We start from the raw sequence: 25019 nt of genomic DNA on the forward strand, positions 1-25019 counted from the left end.
CTCAGAGCCTAGGCACTGTCCGTGAGCTTCTTTTGCTCAAGGCTAGCACTCTACCGCTTGAGCCACAGCGCCACTTGTGGCTTTTTCTGTTTCTGTGGTACTAAGGAACCCAGGGCTTCATGCTTCCTAGGCAAGCATTCCACCAATAAGCCACCTTCCCAACCCAGAGCAGACTTTTTTTTCTTTCTTTCTTTCTTTCTTTTTTTTTTTAGGGGGGGAGGTCCAGTCGTGGGGCCTGAACTCTGGGCCTGGGCGCTGTCCCTCAGCTCTTCAGCTCAAGGCTAGCACTCTACCACTTGAGCCACAGCGCCACTTCCGGCTTTTTTCTTTTTGCTTATGTGGTGCTGAGGAATCGAACCCAGGGCCTCATGCATGCAAGGCAAGCACTCTACCACTGAGCCACCTTCCCAGCCCCATGAGCAGACATTTTTCTAGGCACTTTGCAAACAATTATTCATTCCACCTTCACATCCCCTTGAGCCTAGAAACTTTCACTGTGATCACCACTTCATACATGAGAAAATAAAGGCCTAGAGAAGTTAAATAACTTCTCCGAGGTCACATAGCCACTAAGCAAGGGAGCCAGGGCCCACTGCCCATGTGTGGCCTGGGCACACTGTGCTGGGGGAGGGGGGGATGAGGGGGACTGTGCTTCTCCACCCCGTCCCCTACATCACCTCTGTGGAGGTGACACTCCTGGCATGAGACTCTTCTGGAACACACTGACACCACACATCTTGGGAACTCTGCAAATGCTGTTTGACTTCCTTGTGACACCTTCAAAAATTCTAAGAACAATTTTGGAAATCACAAACATTTTTCTTTAAATTTATACTGCACTTAATCCCTTAACATATAATAATGTCTCTGAATTTTGACGATTTTGGAAAAAAATTATGAACCCATAAAACATCTGGGTTAGAATACAGTCAAAATTAGGAGAAAATGGGAAAATGTACAATTGTCATTAAAATTTGGAAATAAATTTGAAAATGGCTCGTGGATAACACTAAGTTTAGATAGTTAAGTCATCTCAACTTTATGCTTAGCAATTTTCAATTATTTGGGAAATGAAAATAGGAACAAGCCAAACTATAGTTTGGCTTTACTGCCTGTGTTTATTGGATGAAGATGGGAAAATAATGCTGGTAGCTATTTGGAACCATATAGAATTCGAATTCCTAAGACTGTCTTCCAAAAAGGATTACTGGAAAATAGAAAGCTAGTTAAACTGGCATCTGTCAACCTACATCCTCTCCACTGTCATCCCTCGGGTCTATTTTGAATATTCCCACAACTTGAATCTTGGAAGAACATTGGATCTGTTCGTGGTTAGGATGAACAGTATAACAAAAAGATGTCCAGAGACTCTTGTTTTTTCCTGAGAGGCTCATAATGACACGCGTAAAAGCTGCCCATAATATCCCGATTTCTGGGAAATTTAACTGTCGTCCTTGGTGATGCTAAGTGACTTCAGAAGTGTGATTTCACAAAAACCAGACAAACAAACAACATAGTACACTTGGTACAAAAATCTGCCAACCCTTCCAATCCTTTAGGTTCTACTCCCCTCCCCACCAACACCCCCCCCCCCACAGTTCACTGTTTGAATAGGTGTCTACTCCATTCTACTGTCTGCTGAAAGAACAGAACTATGCTGTGGGTATGTTCACATTAAAAGATTTTCAGCTGGGCACCGGTGGCTCACACCTGTCATCCTAGCTACTCAGGAGGCTGAGATCTGAGGATCATGGTTCAAAACCAGCCTGGGTAGGAAAGTCCATGAGACTCTCATCTCCAATAAACCACCAGAAAACCAGAAGTGGTGCTGTGGCTCAAGTGGTAGAGCACGCCTTGAGCTGAAGAGCTGAGGGACAGGGCCCAGCCCCAGAGTTCAAGCCCCATGACTGACAAAAAGAAAAAAAAATGATTTTCAATGGAGGTCTTGGAATGTGGCTGGGTGGTAGAGTGATTACTTGGCAGGCATGAAGCCCTGGGTTTGATTCCTCAGTAACACATACACACAAAAAAGCTAGAACTGTAGCAGTGGCTCAAAGTTGAAGAGTGCTAGCCTTGAGCAAAAGAAGCTCAGGGACAGTGCCTGAGGTTCAAACCCTAGGACTGGCAAAAACAAAAACACATTTTCAGTGGAATGTCTTTGTAGTAAAATATTGAGCAACATTTCTATTGTTAAATAGATGTTATTCACCATTCAAAGTAAATAACCCAATTCAACTTAATACTGTAATATAAGCCAAGGGCACCCTCTGCTGGCAGCAGCAGCTCACTAATGGTTCACCAATCCACTCCTTTGGATGGAAACTTTCTTTTTTTTTTTTTTTTTTTTTTTTGCCAGTCCTGGGCTTGAACTCTGGGCCTGGGCACTGCCCCTGAGCTCTTCAGCTCAAGGCGAGCATTCTACCACTTGAGCCACAGTGCCACTTCTGGCTTTTTCTGCTTATGTGGTGCTGAGGAATTGAACCCAGGGCCTCATGCATGCAAGGTAAGTGCTCTACCACTGAGCCACCTTCCCAGCCCGGGTGGAAACTTCTTTAAAGCATTTTCAAGTCCATTTTTTTCCTTTATCTTTAACTTGTGTTATAAATATGCTCTCCAAGAACCACTGGAGTCACAACAATAGACATGGAAAATGAAGAATTGTCTCTGCAAGGCAAAATTTGCTTCTGCAGAAGGATGTACCATCATCCAGAAATATGGCAAGCAAGCACAGAGAGCAAGCAGGCTACTCCCGATTATCCCTAGCAGCAGCCCCTGCCCCTTTGCTCAGACTGATTGAGCTCAGAAGGTTCACAATCTGCTCACAATCAAGTCCGCTTTTAAAGGAATGACATGGAAGAGCTTGGGCTACACCCCCACGTGTGTGCAAGTACATTTACAAAGGCTGGACAGCTGGGAGGACTTCACATGCCCCGTTCCTATTGTGGTAGGACCTGCTCCTGTCCCCTGTGCCTGGGAAAGTTGAATTCGTGTGCATATGTTGCAACTAAGCTGTTTACAAAACTTTAGGAAGGTGGCTCACTGGTAGAGTGCTTGCCTTGCATGCATGAGGCCCTGGGTTTGATTCTTCAGTACCACATAAGCAGAAAAAAAAGCTGGAAGTGACACTGTAGTTCAAGTGGTAGAGTGCTAGCCTTGAGCTGAAGAGCTGAGGGACAGCACCCAGGCCCAGAGTTCAGGCCCCACGATCGGACCCCCCCAAAAAACAAACAACAAAAAAACAAACAAACAAAAAAAACCTTTAGGCCAGCCTATTAGAACTTTTAAATTAAACCTTTCTAAGCATATATCATTTCAAATGAAAAGTAATAGGTACTCAAATTGTCAGCATACTCACTGTCCATCCACTTAGTAATAACTACAGAAAATTGTAGATATTCATAGCCATTCACCTGTGTAATGATGCTGGAAAGCCACAGCCAAAGCTCAATTTCAGTTCTTTTCTTTCTTTTCTTTTCTTTCTTTCTTTATTTTGTTGGTCATGGGGCTTGAACTCTGGGCCTGGGTGCTGTTCCTTAGCTCTTCAGCTCAAGGCAAGCGCTTTGCCACTTGAGCCACAGCGCTACTTCTGGTTTTCTGGTGTTTAATTGGAGATAAGTGTCTCATGGACTTTCCTGCCCAGGCTGGCTTTGAACTGTGATCCTCAGATCTCAGCCTCCTAAGTAGCTAGGATTACAGGCGTGAATCATCAGCACCCGGCTCATTTTTAAATGATTTTTCACTATACAATATGGCTCAACAATCACATCCATGGATACAAATTTTTATTGCTTTCCCTTCTTGTTTCTAGAGCAAAAATATGAATGACCATAACTTTGGGGCAGGCCATTCATGTACCAAGTCTGCCGCCTTCTACTGTCTGCCTCTAAGGGAGATACAAGCTGGGCTGATCTCTGACTCATTAACCACAACTGGGTCACTGTGAGGACTGTGTTTGAACGACACAATTCAGAAAGTCAGAATGCAATGGGCAAGCATGCTGCAGTTGCCAGTGCTCCAATGTTCCATGCAAAAGCAGCCTGTCTAGTCCCTATCCCTAAACAGCAAGGGGTCATAGCTGTGTCTCATCTATGGCCCTTTTAAAAGACAGTGATTTCCTGGGTTCTGTCCCAGACCTATAAAACCAGAATCTCTGAGATGCTGATGTCTCACACCTATATAAATCCAGCTATTCAGGAGGCTGAGAACTGAAGACTGAGGTTAGAAGCTAAATCCAAAAGACTCTTATCTCTAGTCAGCAAAAAGCCAAAAGTGGGGGTGGGGGGTCATGGCTCAAGTGGTAGAGACAAGCTCTGAGCAAAAAAAAAAAAAAAAAAAAAGTGAAGTTAAAGTTTCAGCACTGAGACGCACGTGCACACACACACACACACACACACAGCTGTGGGGGTGTGGTCCAGTCATTCAACCCATCTAAATCAAATCCTAGGCATCAACTGTGGTATGTCCCAGCCTGCTGGAAACGTCATTTCTCAGGCCCACCAAGTCCTTCTGTATTTGCATTTTATAAGATCACCACAGATCCCAGAGCTCTCCAAGAAGGCCAAGGAAAGCATCGCCCAGGTCCCTTCCTGTGGTCTTCTCTCTTTCAGATGCTATATTTAGACTGTGTGTAGAAAGTCATTTCTCTGAACTGAAGTGCACTGTGCCCACAGACCAGACAATCAAAATGGTGTCACTCAGAGTAAAGTTCCATGGCACTTCAGATCCTGCCCTTAAAACAACAACAACAACAAAACCACGAAGCTGGGTGCCTGTGGCTCAGGCCTACAATCTTAGTAGGAGGCTGAGATCTGAGGATCATGATTTGAAGTCAGCCTGAGCAGGAAAGTCCGTGCAACTCTTACCTCCAATTAACCACCAGAAAACCAGAAGTGGAGCTGAGGTTAACGTGGTAGAGCGCGAGCCTCGAGCCAAAGCGCTCCGGGACGGCGCCCTGGCCCTGCGTCCAAGCCCCACGACCCACCCTCTAGAAAGAGGAACAGGTGAACCCGTTGTCTCGCTGTTGTTCTGTGTTCCTGTTCCCACCTCACAAAGAAAGCGAACTTTCAAAGACACTCTGCTTTCTGTTCTTTGTTTCTGGCATTAAGTCCGTCTCTAAAACCACCTTCTATTGGCTGCACGGGGACACTCGTTCTAGGGTCTCCAGTCATGTTATCCTCAGCCCGACTAAGACCAGGCTGGTCCAGCCGCAGGACTTCGGAGTCTGCGGGAGCACAAGAGTCCCGTGGCCAGCCCGGGGGCCGGCATCAATCACTGGGGCCCCCTCCGGGGACGGCGGAGGACAGGAACTGGAAGCACTCGCGATTTCTTTAAGCTTTGAAACAAGACAAACACACTTAACTCACTAGCCCAAAGAGCCAACTGCCCTTCCGGAAGTCCCGGGTTGTGGAATTACAAACGCGGTTGCCTGGCAACGATCACGCTTCGCTTATTTTCCACCCGTTCGGAAACTGCTGGCAGAGGGATTTCCTCTTGACGTCAGTGGCGTCGTTGCGCATGCGCACGCACCGAGCGGACGCGGGCTCCTCCTCCCCCGTTGCCTTCCGGGAGACACCGGAAGTGGCAACGAAGCGCGTGCGCTGTTTCCCGCGGCGTTTGGGAGCTCGCGGAGAGCCGGGCCCCTCAGCGCCCCGCGCGCCCGCCGCCCCCTCCTCGCGCGCGTGGCTCCTCGCCTCTTCCCCGCGCCCGTCGCCCTCTCGCCTGCGCCGGAGCGGGCTTGCGGGCGCCCAGCGCCCCTCCGCCGCCGGTCTCTTCTCGGGGCGCCCCAGGTAGGCCCCGTGCGGCGTCCCCGCGGTCCCGCCGCGCTGGCGCCGGGTCTCAAGCCGGCCGAGCTTCGACGGGGCCCCAGGCAGCGCGGCCCGAGCTGGGGAGGTTTCGGGGGTCACCTCGGAGCCGGCCCCCTCGTTTTCCTGGGTAAACTGAGGCCCAGAACGCCGCCCCGCGGACGGGTGCGTGTGTCCGGGCCGGCCTCCCCTTCCCGCGGCTGCTCCGGGGAAGCCTTTCCGCAGCGGGCGGTGCGGAAGGACGGCGCGCCCTCGCTCCGTGGCTTCGTGTACCCGAGCCGCTCCGGGTACCGAGCGAGACGAGGGCGGGGCTGGCGTCAGCCCCCGGCTGTCTGTCCGTGCTGCCAGACCAGTGTGCACCGGGCCGGCACAGCCGCCTCCTGTCAGGCCCGCGGGCCGCGGGAGCGAACGCGGCGGAAGGCCCGCTGGACAGGAGGCTTCAGAAGTCTACCTTGAGACGCTAAGTTCGCCCCCTGCACGCCACGTTCTGATGAGTGGGGTCACGGTGCAGCTTCACCCCAAAGCGCTCTGCGGAGGCCACTTTTGAGCTGGGATCTGAACGTTGGAGAAGAGGCCGCTGGGTAGAGCCAGAAAGGCCTCTTGAGTGGAAGGGCCATCTGGCACAAGTGGGGGCGGGTGCGCAGGTCCCCAGTATTTCGGCTTCCCAAGGCCAGCACAGGCTTGGCTGCTGCCTGATCAGTGTTTGAATGGTTGCTATCTAGACTCATGCAACCAGAAGTGGGACAGAAATGTTTATTAAGAACCTGCTGTGCCAGGTGCCCGTGGCTCACGCCTGTGATCCTAGCTACTCAGGAGGCTGAGATCTGAGAATCACAGTTCAAAGCCAGCTCAGTCAGGAAAGTCCATGAGACTTTTATCTCCAATAAACCGCTCAGAAAACCGGAAGTGATGCGTGGCTCAAGTGGTGGAGCACTGGCTTTGAGCTGAAGAGCTCAGGGACAGCACCCAGGCCCAGCATTCAAGCCCTACCACCAACAGAAAAAGTTGATGTGTGGTGACAGGCTTGGTGGCACACCCCTGTAATCCCAGCAGTGGAGGAGGTACAGGGAAGGAGCAGGGAACTGACATCATCCAAAAAAATGAACAGGATTGGGTGTATGGAGCGCCTGTCAAGTAGGTGCAAGGCCTTCTAATACTCTCCCTACTCCTCCCAAAAAAACTTACTGTTTTTCAAGCACTATGTGTGACTTCCCCATAGTTTTCATATTTTTTTCCCCCACTCCTGGGGCTTGAATTCAGGATCTGGGGATTATTCCTGAGCTTCTTTTGCTCAAGGCTAGCACTCTACCACTTGAGTCACATCGCCGCTTCCAGCTTTTTCTGTACATGTAGTACTGAGGAATCGAACCCAGGGCTTCATGCATACTAGGCAAGCACTCTACCACTGAGCCACCTTCCCAGCCCCTCATAATTCTTATGAAGTATTGGAGTCTCTGTTTTACAGGTGAAGAACTCAAAGCTACTTGTTTTTCTGTCTGGTAATTGGTGCCCAGACCTTATGATTCCTTTGCTTTGTCACTCAAGCAGTTACCTGGTGTTTCAGGTACATCCCAGCTGAGGGTGGAGATGTGGCTGGTCCTCACAGTGCCTTCTGCAGTACACATGTGCACAGTGGCTGTTCTGCCCTGTTACTCGTATGAGGTCTGTCCCTCTTGAGCTGTCCTGTCTGAAGAAGCAAGTGTATCACTTGGCTCTCCCATGGTTTGGCCAGGGGATAACGTGATAGGGTTCTGGGTGTAAAACATCATAAACACTAATCACTGAGAGCATTGAAATATGTCATTAATGTAAGTGAGCCATTAGGGAGTTGTAGTGCTAGGACTTTCTCTTAGAAGAAAGGAAAAGGCTCTTCACGGAGACTATCACTTTGGCCTAATTCCATTTGTCCTGGAGCAGTCCTGGCGGTTATGCATTGCTGTCCATCTGCAGAACAGAACCTGAAGCCTAGAATGTGAGGGCGCCTGCTGTGGCAAAGGGCAGGGCTCCATTGAAACTGGCTTTCCTGGGCCTGCTACACTGATGCCCAGGAGAGAATGTGGCACAAGGAGCTGGCCCAAGAAGACGCCACTAGCATAATGCCTCACCTAAGTGCCCTCCAAAAGAAACTGGAAGGGTTGGAAGTGTGGTTCTGGTGGTAGGGAGCCTGCCAATGAGCACAAAGTGTCATATTCAAAGTTCAAGTTCTGGTCTCTGATAAAGAGAAAAAAAAACAACCAAATTCCTGCCAAGGTTGGCTGCTTTTCTTGGTAACTTCAGGCTGAAGCACAAAAATAAGAAGAAAGTTTCCACCTGAAAAGATAAGGTTTTTGTGTCATTTTTGCTGTTGGACCTAGTGTTCCTGTTTAAAGTACATAACTAATATACACAGTTATCTCCTGCCGGCTACTGAAGAGCAATTTCTAATGACTGATACTAGTTTATTAGTGGTAACAACAGACAGGCTAATAAAAGATAAAAGAAAGCTGGGTGTTGGTGGCTTACACCTGTAATCCTAACTACTCAAGAGGCTGAGATCTGAGGGTCGTGGTTCAAACCAATGAACCACCTAAAAATCAGAAGTGGAGCTGTGGCTCAAAGTGGTAGAGCACTAGCCTTGAGCAAAAAACTTAGGGACAGCACCCAGACCCTGAATTCAAGCCCCACGACCAAAACAAATAAACCTAAGAGGATACAAAAAAAAATAGGTGAAACTGGAAATGTAAACCTGTTCTGAAGCAGAAAGTTTACTTTTGGCAAGCTCTCTGCTTGCTCTCTTCTGAGGAGAGGCACCTGGCCTCCAGCCACTAGCACGTTGCTTCTGTGGTCTGTATCACCATGTTGCTTCTCAGTCATGTTTTCTTTCTTCTTTTAAGAGCCAAAATGAGTCTGTTTGGCACCACCACGGGGTTTGGGACTGGCGGGACCAGCATGTTTGGCAGTACGACCACAGATAACCACAATCCCATGAAGGTAAGCAGATGGCTTGTTGGGTGGCCTAGGAGACTCCTTTGGGATGAAAGCTCAGACTGTCTGGCATTAGAACTCAGACATGATCCCTACTGGACTAGTGACTGCCAACTCCCGACCTACCAGGTCTCCGGATTCACTGAGCTGCCCAGGACCCCCTTAGGACTCAAGGAGGGGAGGGCAAGATTGAACTGTTAAGAGTGTGGCTTCCAGATAGAGCTCTTCTCTTTTAACCAAAGTAAAGGAAGGTCTAATTGTATCTTTTTTTTTTTTTTGCCAGTTCTGGGGCTTGAACTCAGGGCCTGGGCACTGTCCTGAGATTCTTTTGCTCAATCTACCTCTCTACCCCTTGAGCCACAGTGTCACTTATGGCTTTTACTGTTACGGAGGAATAGAACCCAGGGCTTCATGCATGCTAGGCAAGCACTCTACCACTATGCTACATTCCCGGCCCTCTCTATAGGATTTTGAAGCACAAAGTCCACTCTGAGTGCTGAGTGAGGATGGTAGAGGTTTGATGTGATGTGGACATTCTAACAGTGTCTTTCCCAACAGGACATTGAGGTGACGTCTTCTCCAGATGACAGTATCGGGTGTCTGTCCTTCAGCCCTCCCACCTTGCCGGGGAACTTCCTCATTGCAGGCTCCTGGGCTAACGATGTAAGTGCATCTCAGACACCTCTGTGTGCTCCATCTGCACCATGTTACTGATTGAGTTGGAGGGTCTCTTGACCAGCCTGGCCTTGAGCTGCAGTTCTCCCAATCTCAGGTTCCCAAGTAGCTAGGATAACAAGCATAAGCCCCTGAACCCAGCTTAGTTCAGTACCCTGAAGTACATTCCCAAACCAGTTGTTTTCTTTGCTGTGTACACAAAGATCAATCAAAATGGACAAAAAAAATTCAGAGCCCTACTAGGATGTGAGGAGACACTTCACAAGTAGAATGTGTGACCTTCACCACACTCATGACCAGAAAAAGCCTTGTCATGTAAGTGTAGAAGAATAATGTACTGGCCAAGGTAGGCTGGGCCTTGTGTGGCTGCTGGTCCCGGTGTGACTTACAAGCAGCCCTCAAGGGAGGAGTGCTGGCCATGACTGTCATATTTCACCTTGAGCCTTTTCCCATGACTCTGGCAAGCACATGTGATGACATACTTTATGCACCTTTTCTGAATCAGTCTACTGCGCTGAGAGTGCTGTGCACTGTGACACTGGGCTTAGATCCACATTGATGGATCTGAGTCTGGGAGCCAGGAACAGGCCGCATTGTCAGACTGCTAGCTGCTGCCTGCATCCTCTAGGGAGTGTGAAGGTTGTAACTGCGATGCTAATGATAGTAGGTGATGGGTTCCTTTAAAGTTTGTAGAAGATACCACAGTGGCCTACAGCACTGGAAGGCCTGAGGAAGATGAAGGGAGGAGGAAGTCGGGGCTGAGCAGGTTGGCCTTTTGTGTGTTGTTTTTGAAAGACTTCATTTGATTTGTTGCCAGAAAGTGTTAGGAGAGTGGGCAGCGGGCAGGGTTGTGCAGGTACAGCCAGGGTCCCGGGATCTCGAGTCCTTGGCATCAGCATGAGTGGACAGAAGGCTAAGCACCACCAGGCTGGGGGGAGGGCGCTGGGGAGGGGTGGGGGGGGTACAGCATAATAGACAGTGTACCAGCTTTGTTGTCCCACTTCCAGCCTAAGTCAAATCTGCTACTTTTATGAACAAAGGAGAAAAAGTGGAAGCATTCAGAGTAGAAACTCAGTCTCCAGTCTGAATAGTTGCATGTGACAGTATGCTGTTCTGCTGTAAATGGCACATGATGCATACGAGGTGAGCACGTCAGCCTTAGTTTTATGTGCAAGCAAGGGAATCTTTATGTCTTACTGGCTTAGCAGGACAGTAGCTGCCAGCGTAGATATTTTAGGAATGTTGACGCATTAGGTAGTTAGTTCAGTAGTGAAGCGGGGTGGTGAACTGTACCCCATCAGTTTCTCAGGGTTGATGGAATCGTCTTACTGCTGCAGGTTCGCTGCTGGGAGGTTCAGGACAGCGGGCAGACCATTCCAAAAGCGCAGCAGATGCACACTGGGCCTGTGCTTGACGTCTGCTGGAGTGATGTAAGTATTGGGCCACTCCTTTCTGCCTTCGTGGTGGGTTGGGGTTTCCACTGAAGGCCTTGCACTCACCAGGCAGACGCTCTTCCACTGCAGCCACACTCTAGCCTTTTCTTGTGTTTAGATTCCAGATGAGGTCTTGTGTTTTGCCTAGAGCTGGCCTTGGACCCAAACCCTCCTGTTTCTACCTCTCAAGTGCAGCTGGGATGACAGGCATGCACCATCATATTCAGCTTATTTGTTTTTGTGTAGACTCACAAACTTTTTGTCCTATCTGGTCTCAAACCACAATCCTCCTGATCTCTTGCCTCCTGATTAGCTGTGATGACAGATATGAGCCAGCCACTTGATTTAAGTCCATTTTTAATATTTTTGGGTGTTGTTTTTTTTTTTTTTGTCGCTTATGGGCCTGAACTCTGGGTCTGTGTGCTGTCCCTCAGCTCTTCAACTCAAGGCTAGCGCTCTACCACTTGAGCCACAGCACCACTTCCGGCTTTTTCTGCTTATGTGGTGCTGAGGAATCAAACCTAGGGCCTCATGTATGCGAGGCAAGCGCTCCACCACTGAGACACCTTCCCAGCCCTCTAATGTTTTCATCTATTTAAAGTACTGTGTAATTCATACTATTCTTAATTCAAAACATTCATAATTCTTTCTTACCTGAAATGATGTGTATTGGGAAGTTTGGACTGTTTCAGTTTATTGCATTAAGGATGCTTAACCTGTGGCATGTGTGTAACTGTAGGAATTTTTTTTTTTTTGGGGTCCGGTAGTGGGGCCTGAACTCTGGGCCTGGGCGCTGTCCCTCAGCTCTTCAGCTCAAGGCTAGCACTCTACCACTTGAGCCACAGCGCCACTTCCGGCTTTTTTCTTTTTGCTTATGTGGTGCTGAGGAATCGAACCCAGGGCCTCAGGCATGCAAGACAAGCGCTCTACCACTGAGCCACCTTCCCAGCCCCAACTGTAGGAATTTTAAGTTTCTGAAATCACTTTCTGTAAATATTGGTGCTTTTAATTAGGACTTTAGTTACTCTGAATGCTGTTTTTGCATTAAAAATTTTTTTTTGTGGGGCTAGGAAGGTGGCTCAGTGGTAGAGCTCTTGCCTTGCATGCATGAGGCCCTGGGTTCGATTCCTCAGCACCACATAAGCAGGGAAAAGAAAGCCGGAAGTGGTGCTGTGGCCCAAGTGGTAGAGCGCTAGCCTTGAGCTGAAGAGCTGAGGGACAGCGCCCAGGCCCAGAGTTCAAACCCCACAACCGACCAAAAAAAAAAAAAAATTTTTTTTTTTTGTTGACTTGTTACCTTAAGCATGGATTCTGTAATCTCTTTTAGCTATAAAGGTTTGAACTTAGCCTCTTACTTGCTATAAGCAGGTGCTCTGCTGCTGAGCCGTTGCCCGGATAATTTCTTAAAGTCTTTCCTCTCTCTATGCCAGGAGCTTATTTTGTTTTTAAATTTTGAAGTTTTACTATCCTAGAGTGGGGAAAAGAGAGGCTTCTTTTATCAGACCTTCAAAATATTTGGATTATTTTGGGATTTTTTTTTTTCCCTCTCAGGCCCTGAACTTGAGCAGTTTCATGCCTGTGCTCCAGTTCGTTTGCTCTGAACTTTCTTTCCCTTTATGCTGTGGTGGCGGCCATGGGGCTGCAGTGGACAGGGCTCTGGGCAGTGTAGAGCCCGGGGGGGCTGACTGCCAGCATCTTCTCTCCCCATCACAGCTGCCTGGCAGCCAAGCCCAGTCTGGAGATGCCAAGGCAGAGGAGTCACAGTGCTCGGAGCCAGCCTCAGGCCTCTGTCTTCACAGGCGCATTGCTTTATTATAGACATAGCAAAGCCGACCCGGTATGCAGCCCTGTCCTTGGCAGTGCACGGTTACAGTGACACTGATGACTTATGGTCCCTGGACCCCCTCAGTCCTCTGTAGTCAGGTCTTCCCGCACTCCAGCTCCTGGAACTATCATGTTTTCCATGCCTACATTGTATTTAGTGAGGTTGTACTAGCTCAGAAGTGTGCAGTCAGAGCCTCTGGTGGCTTCTTCCAGTCAGCACAATGTGTTGGAGATCCACAGGTGCTGTGTTTCCTGCCGTTGTCCTGCTTGTGGCTGAGCAGGGCCACGAGAGAAGGAGGCCATCTGTGCCCCGTCTGCTGGCCGAGTTGCCTTTGCAGGACCTGTGGTATTGTTCCTGTAGTCCAGAGGAGACAGGAGCAAGTCACTGTTTCCCTTGTTCACTGGAGGACTGACAGCTTCCAGTGGGCAGACTGTTCTAGGGGAGGTCATGGACGACCACAGGTTCACACAGTGGCCACAAGACAGAGCTGGGCACGTGGCCTGTGTGTGAGGAAAGCTGGCATGGCATGCCGCCTCCCACCTCAGGATGCGGCAGGGCCGGGGAGAGCCTCTGTGCGTCCGCATTCGCCAGCTCGTGGTTTGGGGTCAGGCCTGGCATTCTGTGGTTCAGACTGGATGGTGAGAATGGTGACTGGCGGATAGTGCGCAGGCCGGGGCCTTACGAGCTCCATGGAAGTGGTGATTGTGGACACACGCACACTCTACAGAGCCAGGCAAGTGTGCGCGTGCCTCCGTCAGCCAGCCTTGGTGAGAGTTGATGAGCATTTACGTGGTATGCCAACTTCTTCTGAAGCCCAAAGTAAGAAAAAGTAATGACCATACTACTTTTTTTTTCTTTTTTTTTTTTTGGGGGGGGGTCCAGTCATGGGGCCTGAACTCTGGGCCTGGGCGCTGTCCCTCAGCTCTTCAGCTCAAGGCTAGCGCTCTACCACTTGAGCCACAGCGCCACTTCCGGCTTTTTTCTTTTTGCTTATGTGGTGCTGAGGAATCGAACCCAGGGCCTCAGGCATGCAAGGCAAGCGCTCTACCACTGAGCCACTTTCCCAGCCCCTCCATACTACTTTTTTTAAGCCTGCTAATATTTGTGTTGGTGGCTCATGCCTATATTGCTAGCTACTCAGGAGGCTAAGATCAGAGGACCATGGTTCAGAGCCAGCCCACGCAGAAAAGCCCGTTAGGTTGTTATCGCCAATTAACCACTAAAAAGTGAGAAGTGAAGCTGTGGCTCTGGTAGAGCACCAACCTTGAGCAAAGAAGGCCAAGTAAAGGCACAAGGCCCTGAGTTCAAGCCCCAGTCACGGCAGATGTGTGCACAGAACGCACACATGCACAAGCCTGCTTATGTGTTAACTCAAGAAATAAATGGTAACGTGCTGTTCTTGATACTATAGTTTGCAACTACAAGAAAAATAATGGCAAAATGTGTACATTAACCTAATGTCTGTAGGTATAGTTTAATGTTCTCTTTTAAAAATAATTTTTTGAGATGAAGTGATTACATAAATTTTATAAATTTCACAGTACTCTGGGGTAGTGATACTTAGTTAAAGTCACAAACCTTCATAAGGCAAGTTGCCATTATAGTGGTCTATAAAAGTCGGGTACTGGTGGCTCATGCCTGTAATCCAAGCTACTCAGGAGGCTGAGATCTGAGGATGGAGGTTCAAAGCCAGCCCGGGAAGGAAAGTCCGTGAAACTCTTATCTCCAATAAACCACCAGAAAACCGGAAGTGACGCTGTAGCTCAAGTGGTAGAGCACTAGCCTTGAGCTGAAGAGCTGAGGGACAGCGCTCAGGCCCAGAGTTCAAGCTCCATGACCAACCAAAAAAAAAAAATAATAAGCTTTGACAATAAAGCTATTTCTTCCCCATCAGATGATATGTACATTTCTTTCCTTTTGCTTAGTGTGAGCTGTTCCCTCTGTCCCCCTTATTCCCTCCCTCCCATCGCTGCCCTTGAGTTGCTTACTTCATTTTCGTCAATGTCCAGTGCAGCTAATAAGTCCCTCTGATGAATTTTTTCCGTTTCCCTCTGATTCTGTGCCTTCCTCTTAGCTTCCTTCAGATATGTACATGTATATACCACAGGTGAGGTCAAGAACATGGAGTCATTTAAGTAGAGGTCCTTTGTTTCTTGAGTCCTGTTACTTAGTCATATCACCTTGCATTTTGAACATTCACATATCAGGGAAGCCATGTGCCGTTTGTCTCTCTGATCTTGGCTTACTTCGCTCGGTTTAATGTTCTATTAATGGCAGGTTCTCATTTTATTTTAGGATGGGAGCAAAGTGTTCACGGCATCGTGTGACAAAGCGGCCAAGATGTGGGACCTCAATAGTAACCAGGCCATTCAGATCGCACAGGTACAGGGCCCAGGCTGTCTAGCCATTCAGGTAGAGCTGAAGTGCCTATGTAAGTGCACTGTGCTCTAGCGGTTCGAACCCTTTGCTGAGATCTGGGTCAGCAGCCTCACCAGACGCAGTAGTGTTGGAGTCTGGAAAGATAGGCACCGCAGGTGGTCCTGGAACGTTCACATTTGCACATATAACACCTGTGTGCCGCTCCTCGCTCAGCAAGTGTTCACTGAGTGCCCACTGTGTGCCAGGTGAGACCACACCTGAGAAGTGAACCTAAGAGAACCCGAACTTGGGGGCCCAGCTTGAGGATACAGGGGGTCAGAGGAGGTTTCCACACTGACACTTCTGCAGTACTGAGTTACACACAGATCACAGCACCTTGTTCTAGAAGCATCTCCCCACCCTGGTTTACACCCCCCAGTGAGTATAGGTGACAGCATCCTTACTGGGTATCCCCAGGGCGGGGCTTGGCATGGCTCACTGCCAGGTTGTGTTGGGTGCTCTGGTTTTGCAGTAGTGCTGAACTCGGCATTGGTTTTGTTTGCTGTGACCTTAGTATCTTAAGTTCCCTTGATTTTCAGAACCAAGGCTTTCTAATAGATTGTTGCATTGATCTGTCTGGCTTTGTGTTGTTGAAAGCATGATGCTCCTGTTAAGACCATTCATTGGATCAAAGCCCCAAACTACAGCTGTGTGATGACCGGTAGCTGGGACAAGACCTTAAAGGTAAGCTGTGCTGCTGGGGGCAGTGCGGCCTGGTCAGGGCGTACATCCATCCTCAGCACAAGACTGCAGCTCTGGCAGTCACTTCTGCCTCCTCTTGCTTTCAGTTTTGGGATACCCGCTCTTCAAACCCTATGATGGTCTTGCAGCTCCCAGAAAGGTGTTACTGCGCCGACGTGGTAAGGAACAGCATTTTAACTCTTTGAAACAAGGATAGCTCGCCTGCGCGTGTGCATCATGGTAGTCTAGAGCCCCTTGACCTTCTTATCAGCCACAGGTCACAACCACCCTCTGCATCTCAGGAGACTCCGCTTTATCGGAGCGGGTTTTGTCACGTGTGTGCACACAAGTCACTGGCGCACCTGGGTGGGGTCACACGTGAGGAAGGAAGAGTGTTCTCCAGAACGCCCCCTTGGTATGTCTTCTGTGTGAACTGGCCCTAGAGTTCCACTTGTAGGACTACCAGGAAAATGACGGGCGCAGGTTGTGTTGCTGTGTCCTACACATGTGCGGAAGCGACACAGTGGGCTAGCCCCACCACCTGTGTGCCTCTGGACTCTTAGCTGCTCCTACGTATTCCAAAGAAGCGAATGGCGGAGGGTGTGAGCAAGGGACGTGAGCCACAGAAGTGCAGGCACCCACATACTCAGGGCCTTGGACAGAGGTGACTCAGGTCACAGCCTAAGCTTCACATGAATGATGTACAAGGCCCAGTTCTCTGGGTTTTCGTGAATGTCAATAGGAGACTACTAAACTTAACCTTCCGTGATTTTATGAATGAAACCATTGTTCTAACCCTTTGGTATAAAAAGCTTCCTCCCTCCTTCATTTTAAGCGCATCTCTGCTTTCTTCCATTCCCTAGATATATCCAATGGCCGTGGTCGCCACTGCAGAACGGGGCCTGATTGTCTACCAGCTGGAAAACCAGCCTTCTGAGTTCAGGAGGATAGATTCTCCTCTCAAACACCAGGTGAGGCAGAGAACACCAAGAAATGAACAAGGTCAGGGGGAGAAGGGGGGAAATGGAGGGAACAGTGGAAGGGGTGGTATTGACCGAGATGTAGTGTACTCATACAGAATTGTAAGCATTCTTTGTATACTACTCATTTGAAAAAAAGAAAGGCTAGACTTAGTTGCTCATGCCTATAATCCCAGCTACTTGGAAGGTGGAAATTAGGAGGATCTTGGTACGAGGAAAACCAAGGCAAAAAGTTAATGAGGTCCCATCTCAACAAAACAAGCCAGGTATGGCGGGCAGGCACACAGGCCTTCTCACAAGCGTCAGGTAGCACGCCTGCGCCCTCTTCAGCTTGGGAGGATTACCATGACTCCCACCTTGCTTTGGGTGTCATTTACAAGGCGTGCCATATTGTCACAGAGTCAAGCTCCCCTGGGATTTTTTTTTTTTGGGGGGGGGTCCGGTCGTGGGGCCTGAACTCTGGGCCTGGGCGCTGTCCCTCAGCTCTTCAGCTCAAGGCTAGCGCTCTACCACTTGAGCCACAGCACCACTTCCGGCTTTTTTCTTTTTGCTTATGTGGTGCTGAGGAATTGAACCCAGGGCCTCATGCATGCAAGGCAAGCGCTCTACCACTGAGCCACCTTCCCAGCCCCTCCCCTGGGATTTAAGCACCGCTGATGATCAGCAGCACCGACAACTAGAAATGGTTGCTTTTGAAACTTGATTTTTTTTTTCTGATTTAGATTTGTTTTTGTGTTTGCTCTGCTTGGTCAAAACCATGCAACTAAGTCAGGCTTACCAGACTGAAAGCTGTGAGGATGGGGAGATCCTGGAAATGTCAGAGTCAGACCAGCATGGGTCGCAGGTCCTGCCAGCTGTCAGCCAGCAGAGTCTAGGTCAGGAGCTAGAGAGACAATCCTGGGCTGGTTGGCAGTGTCGTAGCAGCTGAGTGAGGGGCCGAGTGACAGCGGCCGGAACACAGCACGGACGGGCTCTCCCTAAACGAGAAGGCGGTCTGCCATGTGTGAACCAGCGGAACCAAGAAACACCATGTGAACCAGCGAGCTGGGAACGTATGCCGCCCAGCTCCAGAGTCCGGAGGGCTCTGGTCATGGTGGGGATAGGATGCGGCCTTGGCTGCAGCACAAGAATTTCAAGGCTCAACTCTGAAAAGCCTATGTCCTCGTCACCTAAGGGCCACCTGCCTGGCTGAGGCCGGCCGGAGGGCAGTCGCCTGGTTAGTGGTCATGTGGAGGGCATCTGTATAGCACTAGCCATACACAGATCAGGCAAAATCCTGTGGTTCTTAAAAAGATAGAAAGTAGGAGCTGGGAAGATGGCTCAGTGGTATAGTGCTTGCCTTCCATGCATGAGGCCCTGGGTTCGATTCCCCAGCACCACATAAGAAAAAAAAAAGCCAGAAGTGGCGCTATAGCTCAAGTGGTAGAGCGCTAGCCTTGAGCTGAAGAGGTGAGGGACAGCGCCCAGGCCCAGAGTTCAGGCCCCACGACCGGACCCAAAAAAAAAAAAAGATAGAAAGTAGAACTTGCTGGGATGAAAATGCCTCAGTCACATTTGATAACTGTGACATCTGACATTCACACTGATTTTCCTTTCTAGCATCGCTGTGTGGCTATTTTTAAAGACAAACAGAACAAGCCGACAGGGTTTGCCCTGGGAAGTATTGAGGGGAGAGTGGCCATCCACTACATCAACCCTCCAAATCCGTAAGTGGACTCAGCCTGTGGGAGTAGTCACGCAGACTGAGAAGGACAAGCTAAGATGAGCCTCTGCTTTTCAGGGCCAAAGACAACTTCACCTTTAAATGCCATCGCTCGAATGGAACCAACACCTCTGCTCCTCAGGACATCTATGCGGTATGTGGAGACAAGCTGGACTTTACCCTGGAAACACCTCTAGGTGGTGCTCCCAGTGTTACAAGATCAGAAAAAAGCAATCCTATTGGGCACCAGTGGCTCTGCCTATAATCCTAACTACTTGGAAGACTGGGGTCCAGAAACTCTTGAGGCCAGTCCAGGCAGAAGTTTGACAGACACCTTCTCAACAGATAGCTGGGCACATTGGTTCAGGCATGTCTGCTCAGCTATGTGAGATGCTGAGATCCAGAAAACGGGTTCTAGGCCAGCCCATGCAGAAAATGTCTGAAACTAACTGTAGAAGATGCTGGGTGTGGGGCACATAACCTGCCAACCCAGCTACAACAGAATGCCTAACGTAAGTAGAATGTAGTCCAGGTGTGTGCCCAGGCAGACTTATCTGAAAAATGACCAGAAAAGAACTGGAGCCAGGCGTTGGCTCATAACTGTAATCATAGCTACTCAGGAGACTGAGATCTGAGGATCAGGGTTCAAAGCCAGCCCCAGTAGGCAAGTCCATAAGACATTTATCTTCAATTAACCACCAGAAAACCGGGAGTGGCAGTGTGTCTCAAACTGGTGAAATGCTAGCCTCAAGCAAAAGAGCTCAGGGAGAGTACCCAGGCCCCGAGTTCAAGCCCAACTGACAAAAAAACGAGCCAAGGCTTAAGAGTTCGGCCCTAAGTTCAAACCTCAGTTACTACTTTTGTTTTTTTTCCTTTCATTGTTAAGGTGATCTACAGGGGGGTTATAGTTATATAAGTAAGGTAGTGAGAACATTTCTTGTCAAACTTGTTACTCCCTCCCTCATTTTTCTCCCGATTCCCCCCACCATTTTACAGATCATTTCCAACATACTGTCTTGTGAGTATAGCTTTTGCATTGGTTCCCCCGTTGTCCTCTTAGTCAGAGGGCCCTGTCTTCAAACCTCAGTTACTGCTTTAAAAAAAAAAATCTTTAGCCCAGAACCAGTGGCTCACCCCTGTAATCCTAGCTACTCAGGAGGCTGAGATCTGAGGATCACTGTTGGATGCCAACCCAGGCAGGAAAGTCTGTGAGACTTATCTCCAATTAACTACCAGAAAGCTGGAAGTGGAGTGGTGGCTCAGAGTGATAGAGCGCTAGCCTTGAGCACAAAAGCTCAGGGATACCATCCAGGCCCTGAGTTCAAGACCAACAATGAAAAAGGTCTTTGAAGAGCCTGTGTGCTCAGCTAATGCTGTGGGTCTAGTTTCTGTTTGTATATGCACATTCACCAGCTGTGCTCAGTTTGCTCCGGAGCGCAGTCTTTTGCATTTCTACTGTAATGAGTGCTGGGAGTCACTTCCCACACAAGGGGAGACAGATTGCTGTTGGTGTTTCTCTGAGCTGCAATCGTTGGGTTGCAGCTGCCCTGTGCCCTCCTGCTGACTGCTGCTTCTGTTTGTAGGCTTTAGTCCTGGGCTGGCATAACTCCAGGAGCATGTTCCTGACTCCCAGTGCAAGCATTCATTGGCAGGACCAGCCCTCCACCCATCTCTGTCTCTGCTGTTAACCATGCTTGTCCACCCTTGCAGGTGAATGGCATTGCCTTCCATCCTGTCCATGGCACTCTGGCTACTGTGGGGTCAGACGGTCGGTTCAGCTTCTGGGACAAGGATGCCAGAACAAAACTGAAGACTTCAGAGCAGCTGGACCAGCCCATATCTGCTTGCTGCTTCAATCACAATGGCAACATATTTGCTTACGCTTCTAGCTATGACTGGTCCAAGGTGAGCCGCCACAGGCAGGCCAGGGTCCTCTAAGGCAGCAGGGCTGGCGCAGGAGCAGACCCACTGGAGTTAGGACACTTGTGGGACTTGTGTATCCTGAGGCTGTCAGTGCCACCTCCCCGGGAGGGGCCTGCAGAGCTTCCTCCCTGATGGGGATGGCACTCAGTGCAGGCTAATTAGAGCCCACACAAAGGAAGAGGTTGGTCAGCACAGGCCATCAGGCCACTCTACCCTTTAGCACAGGACTGGGCAGGCTGTGGCTGGCACCCTGGAGAAGGGGCTGTGGTCACTGCTAGGAAAAGCAGGGGAAGAGTGGGTCATGGAGCTGTCGCCTGGGTGCTATTGGTTGGTTTGTGGTTTGGGCAGGAGGAGTTAGGAGCCGATGGGGTCTGGGCATGGTGTGAACTAGAGAAGCCTGTTGGCTTGGGACCGCGTCTCAGCCCACCGTAGGTAGCCACCAGCTTCTGCTGTGAGCTCTGGACAGTGCGTCCTGCCACCTCTCCTTTCCAGCCTCCTGGTGTCTTCTAGCCCATCTGAGTTCACTGCCTGGCTGGAGATGCCTTTGCTGGCTCCTGGCTTCTCACAGCCAATCTTTGGCCCTTTCCCAAGGGTAAGCCCAGCCAGCCTAGAAACCTGTTGTTGAGCCAGGTGCCAGCAGCTCACGCCTCTGTAACCCTAACTACTCAGGAGGCTGAAATCTGAGGATTGTGATTCAAACCCAGCCTGGGCTTGTGCATGAAACTTTTATCTTCAACTAACTACCAGAAGACAGAAGTGGAGCTCTGGTTCAAGTGGTAGAGCAGGCTTTTGCCTTTCTACTGTAATGAGTACTGGGAATCACTTTGCTTGAGGAAAAAAAAAAACAACTAAGCAAGAACACGAGGGTCTGCTTGCAGGGATGTGTGGTGGTGACACATGCTGGTGCTTGTGTTGGTTGGTTACACATAGGTGACACCATGGCCAGGATAGGGACCCCCTCCTCATCTCTCCAAGGGCTTCATGCATTGCCCCGGCACCTGGCCAGCATGGGGATTACAGGTGTTTGCACAGGTGCCACACACATTTTCTTTGTTCCTGGCTTTCATCGGTAACTGACTCGTGCTGGTGTGTGCCACCTGTACCTCATATACTCAAGGGAGCACAGGTTGCGGCTGGGTTGTGCCTGACCGGCAGGGGTTCCTGAGGCCTTTTGGCCTCCCTCACCTCCTCAGTGCTTCACCGATGCACTGCTCAGCCCAGCAGCCAATCCGCACTCCGTTTGCCAGGTCTTGTGCTGCCTGTAACCTAGCTGCTCAGAAGACTTAGGTAGGGGGATCTGGAGTTGGTGGCCCACTGGGCAGCTTGGCGAGTCTCAAGTCTTAATGGAGGGGCAGTTCAGGGGCAGGAGGTCCTGCTTCTGTCCACAGCATGCACGCACACGCACATACAGGCGCGCCTCTGCATCGTGGCCTAGCCAATCTCAAGGCATTCACAGAGCAGTGAAAGGCGCCAGGAGCCTCTGCTGACCGCCACTTAACACTAACACCTCACAGGTTCCAGACATCAGCCCCAGCTTACCTCTGGGTGGCAACCTGGCTGTGTGTCATTGATGTTAGCCCCCAGCCAGATGCAGCCATTTGAGAAAAGCTGCCCTTGGCACATTATGGTGGGCATTAACACTTGCATGGACCAGCTCATACTTGGAGAGCTTTCTAAAGATGCCTTTGGGAATGAGAGTAAAACATGCCATACAGTACAGGCGCAGAGCGCTCCTGGCTGCGCCCGCCTCTTCAGGCCTATGTCAGCACCCTGTCCTGTTGCAGCCCCGGCAGCTACTGCTGCAGCAGCGTATTATGTCTGGGACTTGCCTGCCGGCTCTGCCCTGTACTGGGCAGCACCTGGTCACCAGCCCTGTCCCAGCATGAGCCTGGCAGCCACACGGCCTTGGCCTTTGCTGCCCTGGCAGAGCAGCTCCCTGCCATCTAAGGCCTCCTTCCCATGCCCCGGCTCCCTCCCACTGGGGGCCGTCTGAGGCCCCCGTTGACCCAACAGTAAAGTCATGGCCCACCTCCGCAGGACGTACTCACACCTGCCCTTTGCTATTCAGGGCCAGAGAGATTTGGGTGGTACTTGGGTTTGAACCTGGGGCCTTGTGCTTGTTGGCCCAGCAGTTTTGTACCTCCTTCAAGCATTTAGCTATGTATGCAAAAACCACCCACAGTGATGGCTGTGCATTTAATCAGCTTTTTTACCCCCTTTCAGGGACACGAGTTCTATAACCCCCAAAAGAAAAACTACATTTTCCTGCGGAATGCTGCTGAAGAGCTAAAGCCAAGGAATAAGAAGTAGGGGTGGCTTTGGGCTCTCGAGATTCCTCCCGCTTGGCCTCCACTGTACAGATTCGGGACCGAGGAGGCGGTGTCAGCCATGGATCTGAATTTCCACCCAGGAGGAAGTTGGCCCGGCCGGCCCGGGACCCGGTGACCCTTGGCCTGGCGACTCTCCACTGCCAGCCTGCTGCCAGCTCTCCTGTGGCCAAGGACTGAGGCCACGTGGAAGCTGGATTCCTGAGGCACCACTGTCCTCTCGTGTGTTGTTCTCCGTGTGCTGGAGAATCTGGGAGAGCAGCCTGTGAGTGCTGTGCTGTATTTTATAAAGTATTTTGAAGATTGCTGCTGCCTCCCTTTCCCTACCCCTCCTTGCCCTGCCGTTGGACTCGGGAAACTGTCGTCCTGCCAGCTCTGCTAGACCACCATCAAAAACGGGTCTGGGACTCTTTACCCTAGGGGGGAGCGGGACCCCACCACAGCCCCTTTCCTCCTGGTGTCCTCAGAGTTCCTGCTGAATGACAGGTCTATTGCAGTCTTGCGCACCCAAGTGGGTTCACTGTGTGGCCTGGTCTGCTCCCTCCTGCACCTGGCTAATGCTTGGTTTCAGTCCGACCAGCAGGTGGCACCAGCGCCCATCCCTTCCCCTGAGGTGGGAGAGGGTGCTCCTGGCGGGGGTTGTGGGATTTGAATTCAACTGAGTGCTGGCCCACCCCCTCAGTTTACTCTTGTTACCACATCCCTCATATTTGGAAGGTGGGATGGAAAAATTATTTTCCTCTTGGAAGAATAGCTTTAAAATAATACAGTAAAAGCCAGGTGCTGGTGGCTCATACCTGTAATCCTAGCTACTCAGGAGGCTGAGATCAGAGGATTGTGGTTCAAAGCCAGCCCAGGCAGCAAAATCTGTGAGACTTATCTCCAGTGAACCACCAGCAAACTGGAAGTGGTGCTGTGGCTCAAATGGTAGAACGCTAGTCTTGAGCTGAAGAGCTGAGGGACAGTTCAGGTCCACAACCGGACCTCCAAAAAAAAAATCTCAAACTTTCCAGCCCAGGCTGGCTTTGAACTGCAGTCCTCAGAATAGCTAGGATTACAGGCAGGAGCCCCTGGCACCCGGCTACCTCACTGGTTTTTTTTTTTTTTTTTTTTTTTTTTTGTCGGTCGTGGGGCTTGAACTCTGGGCCTGGGCACTGTCCCTCAGCTCTTCAGCTCAAGGCAAGCGCTCTACCACTTGAGCTACAGCGCCACTTCCGGTTTTCTGGTGGTTTATTGGAGATAGGAGTCTCACGGTCTTCCTGCCCGGGCTGGCTTTGAACCGCGATCCTCAGATCTCAGCCTCCTGAGTAGCTAGGATTACAGGCGTGAGCCACCAGCGCCCGGCTACCTCACTGGTTTTTACAGAGTACATGCACTGAGTACTTCATAAAGCAAGGGGTTCGTGTGGTGGCTGGCAGGGCCTGGCAGCATGGTGGTGGCTGGTGACGGCCTCATTCGAGTGGGGGGCGGGCAGTCCCTCGTGAGTCTGCACCCATTGTGAAGATGGCACCCCGCTGGCCCTGGCTGTGGAGGAGCCACCATTCATAGGTTGCTGAGGTGGGTGGCATGAGTTCCTGCTCTGTCTTAGCCCCCCAGCATTTTAGAGCTGTATGCACCCCAACCCCAGGCCTGGCCTCGGTGCTGTGGGAGGTCATTTGGGCACAATCATCGTGTTCCCTGCACCCCAACTCCTACAGCTCGTCTCACTTGGAAGCACGTGGAGACCGCGTGCGTGCGTGGCGCGGTTTTTTTCAGGCTAGGTGAAAGCCTGTGACGTTTCACACATTAGGGCGGGGCTGTGCGTGACGGCAAAGACCCCGTGCAGTTGGCTGCGCATGGTGGGTTGCATCCCTGTAATCCTGGCGCGAGGGAAGTGGATGCAGGAATGTTGAAAGTTCCAGGCTAGCCTGGGTACATAGCGAGACCCTATTTTAAAAAAAAAATCAAGTATTCCATGGAATGGAGTCCAGGAGCCCCGGCTTGCTCTGTGGCTCTGTGCTTTGTTTCCTTAGTGCAAAGCGCTGTGCTTTTCACAAGAGTCCTGGGGCAGCTGGGGAAGGCTGGACTCAGGGACAGCGGCTGTGCGGGGTAGGGGGGGGAGGCTCTGCCTTGGGGGGAGGGGCGTCTGTCACCAGTGGTGAGGCTGGCACCTCCCTCTAGTCAGCCCTCCCCAAACAGCCGCCCCACCCCCTACTACTCCTGGGGTGGAAAAGGGAACTTCAGTTGGTGTGACTTGCTCATGCAGAAGCCCCAGGGGGTGAAGGGGGAAAAGCACCCCAAAAGTGCCAGA

The 25019-nt window shown here is 50.6% G+C and overlaps 1 protein-coding gene across 1 annotated transcript; it reads left to right on the top strand.

Annotated features, from left to right (window-relative positions):
• The first annotated feature begins 5680 nt into the window (after positions 1-5680).
• On the top strand, positions 5681-23034 carry Rae1 (ribonucleic acid export 1). The gene is made up of 12 exons (XM_042699230.1): positions 5681-5786; positions 8675-8771; positions 9324-9428; positions 10778-10870; positions 14994-15080; positions 15714-15800; positions 15905-15976; positions 16661-16768; positions 18377-18483; positions 18558-18633; positions 20190-20384; positions 22626-23034. Exons 2-12 carry the CDS (start codon positions 8682-8684, stop codon positions 22710-22712), a joined length of 1107 nt encoding a protein of 368 aa, XP_042555164.1. The 5' UTR covers positions 5681-5786; positions 8675-8681; the 3' UTR covers positions 22713-23034.
• The last annotated feature ends 1985 nt before the right edge of the window (positions 23035-25019 follow it).

This window comes from Dipodomys spectabilis, unplaced genomic scaffold (genome assembly GCF_019054845.1).
Source record: "Dipodomys spectabilis isolate Male_0828 unplaced genomic scaffold, ASM1905484v1 ptg000240l, whole genome shotgun sequence".
Classification (NCBI taxonomy): domain Eukaryota; kingdom Metazoa; phylum Chordata; class Mammalia; order Rodentia; family Heteromyidae; genus Dipodomys; species Dipodomys spectabilis.